The following is a 12,829-nucleotide window of genomic DNA, read 5'->3' on the forward strand; positions in this document are numbered from 1 at the left end:
TTTCATTTTTCGTTGCTTTGAATTCGTCGCCCCAGCGAAAATTCCCAGAAATTTGTCTTCACACGCCTGTCAAACCGTTGCACCGCTGTCATCCATTCGCTAGGCTTAGCCTGCTGCAAAACTCACACTGAGAAAAACTGTGTTATTCAATAAATATGAGCCAAGCACTCGCAGGAACATATATATTAATTTCACAAAAAAAGAAGAGCAATGATACCTTGCCTTTTGTTAGTAGAGAATAAGTGTTATAGATTACCTCAAATGGCATAAATCATGTCATAACCATGGTATTCATATATTGAAATGCCGCTGTTTTATGTGCCATCTAAGTCTAAGCATCCTTTTGTATTCTTTTTTTTTCAGTGCAGCGATCTGAAGTCCACTTAGTTGGCATGCGCGACCACAGACCGAAAAGCTCGTGTACGTGGACACAACAAATTTCTGGTTCTGAATTTTTACAAAGTTTGCACTTTTTTGTTGGGGTGCAGAAAGGGTTAAGGGTGCTTAAGTGGTGGGTGGGGGAGATGGGGGATGGGCTGTGTAGACCGAGGGCCATGTTTGTTGTGCCCGCTGGACATTTGGGCTGGCGTCCAGTGGAGCCTTTGTTTGCCGCTACTGCTGCACGATTAAAATGTGCTCGACAAAGGAATTATTTAATACACGTTTCACCTTTTTGCCCAAGATTTTTATTTGCACTGTGTCGCATCTGGGATCCGCATATAGCTACGTACAAGCATTGTACATATGTACGTACGTATGAACGTTTGTATCTGTGAGTTTGCCTCAAGCAAATAGCGTGTTGGTTACACATTTGTGTGCCCGTTTTTGGCTCTGCACAAATATTTGAGGGAGCAGCGAGTCGCGTTTTGCAGCAGCTGAAAATATAACGTATACGCAACATTAGCATGCATACCTGTCCTGCGTCCTGTGCCCTGCGTCCTTCGTCCTGCATTCTATTTGTTGTAGGTGTGTGAAACGCTTAATGCTTGACAGCGTGCATGACTTTGAAATAGACAAACTTTTGGGCCATTACAATAAATGCAAATGCTGAGCAAACAGGCAACACTTACTGCAAGAGTTCGCCCCAACCGACTGGCAGGCCATAAAAATACACACAGCCGCAGACATAAAATTTATTTATTCAGCTTGCCAAAAATCCCTCAGATAATAATTTCATTTGCGCATTCCCACGAACCCGAACCCGAAGCCCAAACCAAAACCAAGATGCCATAAAAATCAACAGAGTTGGCAAGAGCGATAAGTCTGCCATTATTCCATTGCCAGGTGAACAGGCTTCCAAATCTCGGATAGCAGGCTGAGAGGAGGTGGCCATTAAATTAGGCACACCAAGTAGAAACAAAATCACAACAGCCACACACTCACATCAATTTAGCTTTAACTACATAAAAAGTAATGTCATTGCAATGGCTGTGATTCCACGAAAAGAAATCAACTGAAGAAGCATAGAAAAATATGGATTATCTCAACCTAATAGAAACTAAAGATGACAAAGTATGTTTTTACATCCTAAAAAGTCCTAATAATTGTTCATAAATATTTCTTGTTTTGTTCGGCTAACAGCTAATTAAGTTCTTGCTTTTTTAAATAATTTTTTCTCAGTGTCCGTACACTCTTAACTTTATTTACTTCATATCATTGCTGCTCCAGCCATTTTCAGATTTTCCACTCACAATTATGCATAATACCGCGTTATCGCCCAGCCAATTGCCCGTGGAAGATGCCAGTTTGGAGTGGGCTCTGTTTGTATGTTCTATACAGGGTCCATATACGGTATCATAATCATCTATTAGCAAGGCAAATCAGTGGATGGCCAACTCGATTCGCTCCACTCTGCTCCGTGTGGCAGGACATAAGTGCAGCATCATTTCCGTTACATATAAATACACTTTTCTGGTTCAATTGCGGCTGTTGGCCATGACTTGGCCGGCAGCGGCGTCGGAATCGAAATCAGAATCAGGAATCGGCTGTGGATATGACCATGGGGCTATGGGGATACGGGGCATCGATATCGGCATCTTCCGCACGGCAGTCAACAGTCAACGAGCGCAATTTAAACTTGTTACGTGCTTCCAGCATCGTCATGTTCGGCGTAATGAAATGTGGAACACAGATAGACACACTGACTACCCCATTCCGACCTAACCCATGCCCCCCATCGCATCATCTCCCGTCGGATCCTATCCAGTATCAGCAGCTAGTCAGACACGGCAGCATTTTTCTGCCTGATTTGAGGATGCCGTCGTCTCTGGCCATCCAGGCGTGCCCTTTTATTACTATCCCATATCTGAGGATACAGCCGAGTCATGTCCCTTCTCCAAGTATCCCCATGTGCTTATCTCAAGCTGGAAATTATGATTCTCCCTTTCTTCAGACAACTTATTGCCAAGAAATTGGTTGGTCTTTCACCGTCATCGGGGATTATTAGCATTGTTTTAGTCACAACTCGTTTCTGATTCTTAAATGACTTTTGAGTTTAAACAAAAACGATTTCATATTTCCGAAGAGTACTTACCCCCAACAAAATATTGAGTACAAATCATCTTTAAGCCCCCATTCGCTGCTCCACCCATTGTTTAAACATTCCAATATGAATGCCAATAAATAACCAATTGAAGGCAAATAGTGCTGCAAAAACAGCAAACCATATAATGGAATTTTTAAACTGGATTGCGGGCACAATGGAGTGGCGCAGACCGCTTCTTATGAGCATTCATTCATCAGTCCAATCAATCTGCTGGCGGATCGCTGGCAGAAGCAACCAATTTGAAATAAACTATGCACAGACACCTTGGAAGCCACGAAGCCATCAACTCGGCATTGGTTTGCCTGGTTGGCCTGGTTTGTCCGTAAGTTAGTCCAATAAATTCCATTCGCCAGTTGCCTTTCGCTAGGCCCTGATTGCCAGTCAGCCGTTCGCAGCCTTTGATGATAAATTAAACCGTGTGTCTACCGCTCGAATTTATTATGCGCCAAAACGCCAAATGGCTGTCAGGAATCTCTCTCTCTATCCCTCTGGCCCGGCCGCGAAACCTTTTAAACTTTAAATCCGCATCAATGCATCATCGGTGAAAGCCGTGCCAAAGTAACAAACTTTGCTTTTCCCTGCTCTGCCGCGCTTTTGCTCGCGATTTTTTCGCCTTTTCCCCCGCTGCCATAAATTGCAAAAGTGGCTTTGCCTCGCCCAGGGAAAACTGCTAGGATCTGGCCTTTCTTCGCTGCAATCCTGTGCGGCTTGTTTATGCGCTTCACACGCCTGTCTTTACCTGGTCCTCCGAGTCCTGCGAGTCCTCCTGCGAGTCCTGCCTTCTGCCTGCTGGCATATTGGTTATTAATGTTTATGGCCGCACGCTGTCGTCGTTTGATCTGTGCCAGTTTCTTGGCCAATGAAATTTATAATTTCATTTGGCGGCCATTACAATAATTCATAAAGCCAGACAAGCAGGCCGTGAGTGCACTACAAAAAGGGGTTAAGTTCTATACTAGTACTTTCTTCTTAAAGATACTAATCCTTATTAAAAAGAAAGGTTAAGTATATGGCACATCTAATGTAAACATGCATCTTCTTAATTACTTAAGAATGTTCTAGCTTAGGATTTTTTTAAAATATTTGTTTCTGTGTAGTTGTTTCCCTGCTATTTGGATTCCAAGGGCTTACTCTCGATTTAGGCAGATTTCATATTGCTCTATTTGCATGTCGTGCTTTATTGCTTTTATATTGGCTCATATTTCGTGTTTTGTGGAACGGGTGGAGCTTGGCATTGGACTGGTCCACCGGAGAAGGGATGACTGAGTCGATTCGGGAAGGACACGGGTTGTAAATTGCGACAGGTTGCCAGCGGGGCTTTAAATTTCAATATGGGCTCTATGTCATCGAATGACCGACACGACCACGCCCTCTCCCTCCGAACGCCCCCAAGTGCGGGTGTGTAGAGCCGAAAATTTATGGCGTAATTGAAACCGGAAACTGCAACGTTTTGTGGTGAATTTTAATAAAGTTGCGCCTTTGTCCGTAGTTATTTATTGACAAATAGCAGATAATTTGATTTTGTGCCAATATTTAAAAAACAATGTGACACATAGGAGGGCGCAAAGGTCCCCAAATGGGGGATGTAGATTTAGGACCTCCAGGCAATTTATGTGACTCATGTTCAGCTTATTTGCCCCAATTCCATAACGATATTTTTTATTTTAAAGTCAAAGGGCTATTTGTAATTGGATAAAATGTCGATGGCCGTGTATTGAGCAACGATTTTTGGATTTGGAAAAAGACTATAGTATGTGGGGTTGTGTGACAAAATAAATTGAGTTTTCAGCGGTAACATTTTAACACTTTTAGAATCATCTGCGGTCAACGATAAAGTGGAAATTTAATAAACGTTGATTAAAATCTATCGATTTGCAATCAAATGTCTTAATAGTTTGCGTTTATAGCGGTTTTCAGGTAAATAGCTTTCGGCATATTAAATAAATAAATAAATCAAAATTCAAACAACTAATCAGTCGTTCTTTTTTATATTCACTACTAATCTTACTTAAAGTTGGACCTACTTAACTATCCGTGGTTAACCATATAAATGAATGGCAAGTAAAGCTTAAGGAAACACATATGATTAGGGGATGGACTAATAACTCATAAGCTTTAGTAACATCCGAAATCCAAGCAACCATTCCCAGAGGAATCCAAAAACTGTCAGCATTCAGAGATGAGTATGATGGTGATTTTATAGCCCAACATTGTCAACTACGCCACACGCACACACAAGCTGATTTCAGGGCAGACAAGAAATAGAATAAAGGACCTTACCAGATGGGAATATCCTGAAGTAGTGCGTCCAGTTCGGGGCGAGATTTGACATCTCCATCTCCTCCATCATAGAAGGATATTAAATACAATCAAGAAGTAAACGACAGCGGTCAATAGCAACATTAGAACTGAACATAACATAGAAGTAAAAGTTTACAATTTTGTATTTAAATTTTAAAATCAAAATCTGTATTTGGGGCCATGGTTATATGCACATCAAGTGCGAGCGGCATTATCCAATCGGCGTAGGCCATTACATCGGTATAGACGTCCTTCTTTGACTTGGAATTATGATGGCTCAGAATGCCGTATTGATGAAATACTGAAGACTTGTCCATTTGTTTGGTGAGTGGCCACCCAATTTCAATGGGTTGGGGGGGTAAAATAACATCGGGTTCTGGATCTCGCACTCCAAGCCATATGAAAAAACGATTAAGGATGCCAACTTTGTCCTTTTTAGGCACTTCATTTTTTTTCATTTCCATCTCAAAGGTAGGAGCTTTTGATACTTTTCCAACGTTTACATCAATGCATATCGGCTGTATATTTCTTTTGTATACAACACTTGTTTTCAATCTCAGCAAGGCTATATTATGTTGATAGCTCTCTGAGGAATAAGACCTATGTACAATCGCCCTCGCAACATAGATTTCTTCATACTGAAGTTTACTGCTGTTTTTAAGGGTTCCGTCAATCTCTCCCAAGCGAACGATGCTGTGAAGGGAACTTAGTGAATAGAGTATAGTGTTTCTCCTATTATTACATACAGTTCAGCTTGGTAATCTATGCAGCTCGCAGCGGTCAAGACAAACCCTTCGAAGTCAGCAACATTGTTCACTAATTTTAATAAAATTGTATTTAATACATACGTTCGTTGATAAGCGTGCCAGTGCACGTGATATTCGAACTCAGTTCTGTTCGAATTTTGACCAGCCATGGAGTGGGACTAAATACAGAACATTTACCACAATTCTGCTCCAAAAGTAATGCTGATCCCTGGTAAAACAGCAGCAGAGCAAATACCGCAAACCGGAGTGCCGCACTCATTGTTTTAAACTAAAATATACTTTCAAATGATTCCCATTAAAAGCAATCTTCCATTGAGCTGGCGCTTCCCGCTGCGCTTTTATGTTTTTTTTTTCTTATCAGCGATCAGAACATTTATTTAACTGAAAGATTAAGCCTCCAACAAATAATTTATTCAGAAATATTAGTCAGCACTTAAAGGGAAGTTCTTATTTGATATTTCCGTTTCATAGCAAGCAAAGGTTGAATAGGAAACCAATTTAAAATCCAACTCAGTCAACTGATTCTGAAGTCGAAAGCAGAGTATAAGTTTTATATTCTGTGTGTGTTTGTGCTAATTAAATTTGTATACATATTTTTGATTCGCTGAAGGCTTATCAGCTTACACTTTTCACATGCACTTCTTATCGTATATACTCAATGGAGAATTCTCTTCGTGTGTTTCATAGAAGAACCAAAACTGAACGCTAAAGGCAGCGGGTCCGCTATGAATTATGAGTTTAATTTCAATTTCATTCTGGGTCCAGCATATGTGTCGTCCCTTCGATATCCTGCCCTTTCTCCCCTACCGCGCCTCTTTCCCAGTTTCCCTGGCAAACCACCTGCCAGTAAGCATTGGCCATAATTCTAAAGTCAGTGACGGATCATAAATTCGAAACTTTTCTGCGAAACGGCAGTGGCAGAAACAACCAAAGGCAACAACAATGGTTCAAGATGGGCGACCTAAGATGAATCCATGGGAACCATCGACGGTCAATGACGAAAGCATCAAACTCGAAACCCGATTGCCATCATATTGAAAATATTGAGTTCAACACTCGAGAAGGTCGGCAGCTCAGGCAAACTTCGACTGCCAAATGCTCTGTTTGAACTGTTTTAATTGGAAAACCGCAGATGTCAAATCTAAATATGTGCTTTGAGAAATAATAAATACCATGTATTGTTTTAATATTATTCAGATTTTTCGTGTGGCAGCTAACAAACCACTCACAAAGTATTATGAATGCAAAATGCTTGATGCAAGGTTGTAGGAGTCCACACCCATTTTAAAAGCTGGTTTCTAGGACACTGGACCTTCCGTTAAATAGAGTATGGAAAAAGAGCGTTTGTCAGCAAAAGAATAACAACGACAAGCAAAGCAACTGCAAATTACACTTGAATGGAACAATGGGAAAATGGGAAATGTGGGGGCGGCGATGGTAAGAGGAAAAGGTAAACGACAAGAATACGATTGGAAAACGATTTTCATTTCTGCAGCTAATATGAGCGACAAATCTAAGTGAAGTGGGTCGAAGGGGGCGTGGCTACATCGCACTCACAGCCGCACACACTCGCACACACACACACACACACATGCAAGCGTCATGCAAAGGGACAATTTCGAAATCAATATTTATGACTGCCCCAGCAGATTTATTGCAACTGGCGATGAGGGTACGAATTTCGCCTCGTTCTAGTTGAATTCTTTTCTCTATTTTCCATTTTTGTGATTTTCCCATTTTTTTGCTCATTGCTACTGTTGCTTTTTGCCGAGCTCACAAAATAATAATATGCCGTGTTTGATTTTCGTATGCAAGCGCATATCTATTTATTGTCTCGGTGTATTTGTGCATTGCTTCGTTTATGACACTGCAGCATTTGATGATTTATGCATTTTAAACAAAATGTCAGCAAATGGACGTATATAAAGGAGCTGGCATTTCTTTTTTTCCATTCGTACATTTTGCGTTCCTTCTCCGGCAAAACGATCAAAGAAAATTCCAGTTGGCAATGCATTTGGATGGTATACTGCTGCAATTGCAGCTGCATTCAATTAACACACATGCACGTAGTCCGCCTTTGGCGACCACGCCCCCTTCTGCTGCAGCAGCAGTGCACAGAAAAAAATGATAGAAGAATTATCAAAATCGTTCAATTGTTAATTATAATTCTTATTTACTAGCTTCTTTCTTTAACAAATCTAAAGCTATTAACTAATTTATATTCCAATTTCATTATGGATTTTTACCTCTTTCTCAAATAAAGTACTTAAATAATATATAGACAGTTCAATTTAAATTGAAAGCTACAAGTGCACGCGGTTATATACCGTTGATATATCAACTTCAACTTCTGTGTATTTGTGTAATTCCATTTGTTGGTCTCGGGTTTTGTTGATGCTGCCAGCCAAGCACAACTTCAATTGAATTATGAATTTCAAATTTCAATTCTACTTCTTTGGCTGCAACGGCAACGGCAACAATAACAAATGCATAAACAAACAGTAATTGCTACCTAGCCAAAGTGAGTGAAAGGCCTCAAAGCGCATTTGTTTGTACGCCCCATCGTCCGTTTGGTTCGGGTTTTGGTTTGCCTTTCGACCAACAGACGTTGAAATGTAAAACATCCCACCACACTGGCCCCCCTCTGCTAGCCTAATGTCCATCAAGGTTTTAAGCTGTTTGTCAGCCACAAACACACAGACGGGCAGACAAACACACGGACACAGGGATTTGGCTCATAAAAAGGCCTAAACATTGCACATATACATCAAAGGGGAAGAAGGAAGGGAGCAGACTTCAATCCGACATCTGTCATCGGCAGACGGGAAGAGGCCCATGATCAACATAGTCGATTTCAATTAGGAGCTGAATTCTGATTCTGGCCGGTTATCGAATCATTTCTGTCTGATATTCAGGGTGGACTTAGAAATTACACTTGCAATACTAATTGGGGCATGCCTAAAATGAGCCATACATGCATTATGCACCACAAAAATCTGCCAAAGCTTCAATCTAAAAGTTTGCAAGTTTTGATGTCTCTAAGGCCGGAAGTGTGCTTTAATAGAACAAAAATAAATAAATCAATTTTCTGTTTATTATTATATATTTTCATATGAGGAATAATATATTTTATTATACAGAATAGGACCACTCTAATAAACACTTCCTTTGGCCTGATGTGTGCCAAGATTCTGATTACGCTTCTGTTTTTGTTTAATTTCGAGCCTAATATTTGATATGATTGCTACTTTCGGATTTCGATATGTGCTGTACAAACAGAAAGACATCGAGAATCATATTAATTTGCGGGCTCCACATGTAGTACATTCTGCATGAGTCTAATGCGGCTGGCTCCTGCCAAGGATGAACAGGGAGCTCGAGCTCAGCCTCTTGGCGCTGCAGTCGGTTGGCCTGTACTCTGAACTCTGACCGGGCCTAATGAGCCGCATTTAATGAGCCGCAAACACGATAAACATGCAACCGAAACGGCAACAGCGGCAGATTGATGTACGGCATCCTGCTCACAGGTAACAACCTGCACCCAACAACAGCACACCCACATCAGAATTTGTCTCGCGGCGCTTTTATCAACTTTCGCGAACAAGCCGCGCCCACACGCACACATGTGAATCGGGCGGCGGGTGATGGGTGGCAAACGAGGTCCTTGCTCAGGATTCGACATTTCATTAACGGGACACAGCCTGGAACAGAAAAGGCCGCAGGCCTTTCCTGGTAGTTAGCGCTAACAATGTGGCTTGATGCGGCCAACTTTGAATGTTAGTCGGCGATGGGGTGGCATGAAACGAGCCCTAAGTGTTCAGAATCCAAGTTTAAAGTGCAGACGAGTGGCGTTTATTATAATTTTCGAATGAATGTTATAAACTTTCCGGTTTACCCTTTATATGCAGGTAAATGCGGTTAAGGATGAATACCACGAAAAGGATTGATGTGCGAGAGGTATCAAATGTTTAATGGGCCAGTGCCGATAAAATGTTTAAGGAATCGTTAAAAAATGGAATTTAAGAATATATAAACGAATGATAAGATAGCTTCTTTAAATGTTAAAAATACCAAATATACAATAAAGTGGGTCCTAGCATTTTTAAATGTTCCACCCACGGAGTCCTTCAACCCAAAACAAAGTTTAGATTGAAGCCGACACTTTACCTATTTGGAAGCCCCTTTGAGGAGAACTTTTTAATTTTTCCACCACAATCAGCTTATGCATTTAACTATGCTCAATTAGGGAACCTAATCAGGACTCCAGAACCCCGTCGAGAAGGTCAAAGGCAGCTTTCAGTCCGGTCTCGAAAGGCCCCCAAAAGTGAGGAATGAAAAGCGCAGCTCGACGATGAAGTATGGCACGAATAATTGTTTTGCTGCCGACACAGCCAAATATTTATGCCTAATTGGGTGCCAATTAGGCACTGCCGGCCACCACTTTGTGTAGATCCCTGCATACCCTTCGTTTCCATTACACCCATGCCGTTTTGTTTAAACTTTTTATTTTGAGCGAAAGTTTGGCGTCGGCCACGGCAAAGACAAACGAGGGACGAAAAGCGAAAACTTAATTAAACTGTCAATTGGTTTCTAATGAATGAATGCAAAGATGAATGAGTAATGAAGCTAATTATGCCCGGCAAATACGTCAAAGTAGCCATAACCGACTCACACACACGTACATTGAATTATAGCCGAAAAGAGAGGGGTGCAAATTTAGCATTTTATGTGCTGGAATTTTAATTAATTCGTGCTTAAATGGCCGGCACATGGCAGGTTCCTAATTGACGGCATGGATATACCATCGCAACTCTTTTCACAGATCAAAGTACTGGACCAGCGGACTAATTGATGGCACGGGTCTTTAATAGTCGATGTTTTTAAGGGTAGGTCTTTGATTTCTGTTTTTCAGTATACTGACTTGTAACAAACTCTGTTGTAAGGTTAAAACAATACACGCGATGATACAAGTATTGAGAAAACTTATTCCATGTGCTTTTCTATGAAATTGCAATAGTTTTTCGCAAATATTTTTGTGGCAACAATTGACATTTGACATCTTAATCGCAGCATGTGTAAAATTAAAAAACTTTTTTCATTTCGAAAGGCAATTCCGAATGACGTGACTCGGCGCCAGAATGCAAATGTGCAGCAGCCGAAGGAGCAGTATCCTTTGCGACGTCGGCTGGAAATTAAATGAAAAGCTAGTGACGGCGGAGAGAACTGCTGCTGCTGCTGCCGGAAAAGCGAGCAGGTGGTAGCAGCAGGTAAATCAGCTTGCGCCAGCATGCAAATTGATTAGCCCAGGCTCGAGCACGAACTGCAATCTGGACACCTGGCAACGGCACAGCACAAACAATGGGCCAAGAATCGGCAGCAGAGGATTCAGCAGGATGCAAAAGGATGCAGAAGGACGCAGAAGGATGCAGGAGTTGCTGCTGCCCGTTGTTATCCCAATGCAATTTGCAAACAAGTGCAAGGCATTAGGCCTAAGTACAACGGCAACGTCAGCCGCATCGAGAGCAGAAGGATCGGAAGGAGCAACAGCGACCGAAGGACGAGCCCATTTGACAGGACTTGGAGCAACTTAAGCCCGGTTCGAGGCTTTCCTCCCGGGAAACGCATATCAATGGCCGGACTACAAGTTAAATCTCTGCGGACAGGTTACACGAAAAAAAATACAGAACCCCCTTTGAATTTCCTACAAATTCTGTTAATAACTAACTGAAAGGGTATCAAAATTTAATTTAAAATTGTTATTAAACATACACTAAAAGCGATTGCATCTGAATAGTTTTGGCATGTTTTTTATCAATTTAACATTAAGATTCCAGTGCACAATTATAAGCTAGGAAAGAAATACCCTTTAAAAGAAGAGGGAAAACGTACCACGGCCAATGCTATTATTTAGTGTGTAGGCATTTCAGCAGGGCGAGTGCTTAATTACTTACAAGCCCATAGACACGCCCATTTCACATCTACTTCCACATTGAAACAGGACTCACAAACACACACACATACACACGCATGGAGGACCACCACTCGGGCAAGATTAAAATGCCAGCTTAGTGAAGACTTTTGCATGTGAAATTAGTAGCTTAAACTGTGCAGCAGGCCTTAGTTGCCTGTGCTGCTGCTGTTTCCGCTGCAGCTTGTTGTGGCAAGGACTTTACATGCCCCCTGTGTTTGTTGCTGCTGCATGCGTATGATAAAATAATTCACTCGACTGCAACTCATAAATTCTCTAAGGTAGCGCATAAATTCTCAACAAATCTCGACAAAATGCCGCAAAGCAGCCCCAAAACCTCAGACTTGGCTATGGGATTGGGATTGGACTCTCACACTTGGTGGCGCCACATACTTAGCTGTTCTGACTGCTGGTTTAGCTGCCTGCATACATGGCCACATATTAGTTTCTGCCAATTAGATGAATGGCGCCAATGGCCTTGTATTCCAAAACAAATTTTATTTGAAACTTGCTCGATGTTTACATGGACCACACTGAATAGAGAACAAGGTATTCTACAATCTACAATTAATGCATCAAAAAACAAGCAGGGAATGTAAATACATATTAATTCGATGTATAAATTTGAACCAATGGAGAAAGTTTTCCAAGAAATGTAATAAACTACCAAATTTCCAAAAATTAAAATTCCACGGTTTACGACACCTGCGCCATTGTTTAAAAACCCCATAAAAATACATAGCAAGCCCGTATTTTACGGGAAAAAATATCCGCATAACTAACTTTGTTTAACATGATGCAGCACAATGATTTTATGCCCGCGCATAAATTGCACACAAAACTAATGTAAATCGCCGGAGATATCAAAAGCCCACATCCACGAGGCCCCAAAATAGGAAAAATCCGCCCACCGATGCACTTACCATATTTTATTGCCCCATGCGGCGTTCATGTCAACATTTTTGATTTTTTCACTTGATAAAATCAATGCATTTTTATGCGGACAATGGCAAAACAACAAAAAACATCAGCTACAATAACGAATAATGGAAAAGCGCTTTCCATGTAATGTGCTCTCCGCGGTAGCAACAAGAGAAAAGCAGATCAGTGGGGCTGGAAAATTCGTGGAAAAGGGGGGCAAACTGGTGGGTGGGCTGGGTTGCCGTACAGCGACGACGAAAAAATTACCATTTAAAAAATGCCGAAAATTGTTGCTGTTGCATTTTGTACGCATCATTGGGGCCCAAT

General features: G+C 41.4%; 1 protein-coding gene across 1 annotated transcript; it reads right to left on the minus strand.

The window, feature by feature from the left end:
* Nucleotides 1-4,971: 4,971 nt before the first annotated feature.
* Nucleotides 4,972-5,957, minus strand: LOC27207904 (CLIP domain-containing serine protease B9). Its single transcript, XM_016183535.3, has 3 exons — nucleotides 5,695-5,957; nucleotides 5,593-5,638; nucleotides 4,972-5,539 (listed from the first exon to the last, which is right to left on the minus strand). Exons 1-3 carry the CDS (start codon nucleotides 5,870-5,872, stop codon nucleotides 4,993-4,995), a joined length of 771 nt encoding a protein of 256 aa, XP_016036676.1. The 5' UTR covers nucleotides 5,873-5,957; the 3' UTR covers nucleotides 4,972-4,992.
* Between the last annotated feature and the right edge of the window lie 6,872 nt (nucleotides 5,958-12,829).

Source organism: Drosophila simulans, chromosome 3R (genome assembly GCF_016746395.2).
Source record: "Drosophila simulans strain w501 chromosome 3R, Prin_Dsim_3.1, whole genome shotgun sequence".
Classification (NCBI taxonomy): domain Eukaryota; kingdom Metazoa; phylum Arthropoda; class Insecta; order Diptera; family Drosophilidae; genus Drosophila; species Drosophila simulans.

What these genes read in the sequence shown, in the direction of transcription:
- LOC27207904 (XM_016183535.3), bottom strand. Translation starts at nt 5,872, where the DNA reads ATGAGTGCGGCACTCCGGTTTGCGGTATTTGCTCTGCTGCTGTTTTAC. An exon ending in TGGCACGCTTATCAACGAAC is followed by an intron (nt 5,639 to 5,694) that starts GTATGTATTAAA and finishes CTGACTTCGAAG; the next exon opens with GGTTTGTCTTGACCGCTGCG. An exon ending in ATAGATTACCAAGCTGAACT is followed by an intron (nt 5,540 to 5,592) that starts GTATGTAATAAT and finishes TTCCCTTCACAG; the next exon opens with CATCGTTCGCTTGGGAGAGA.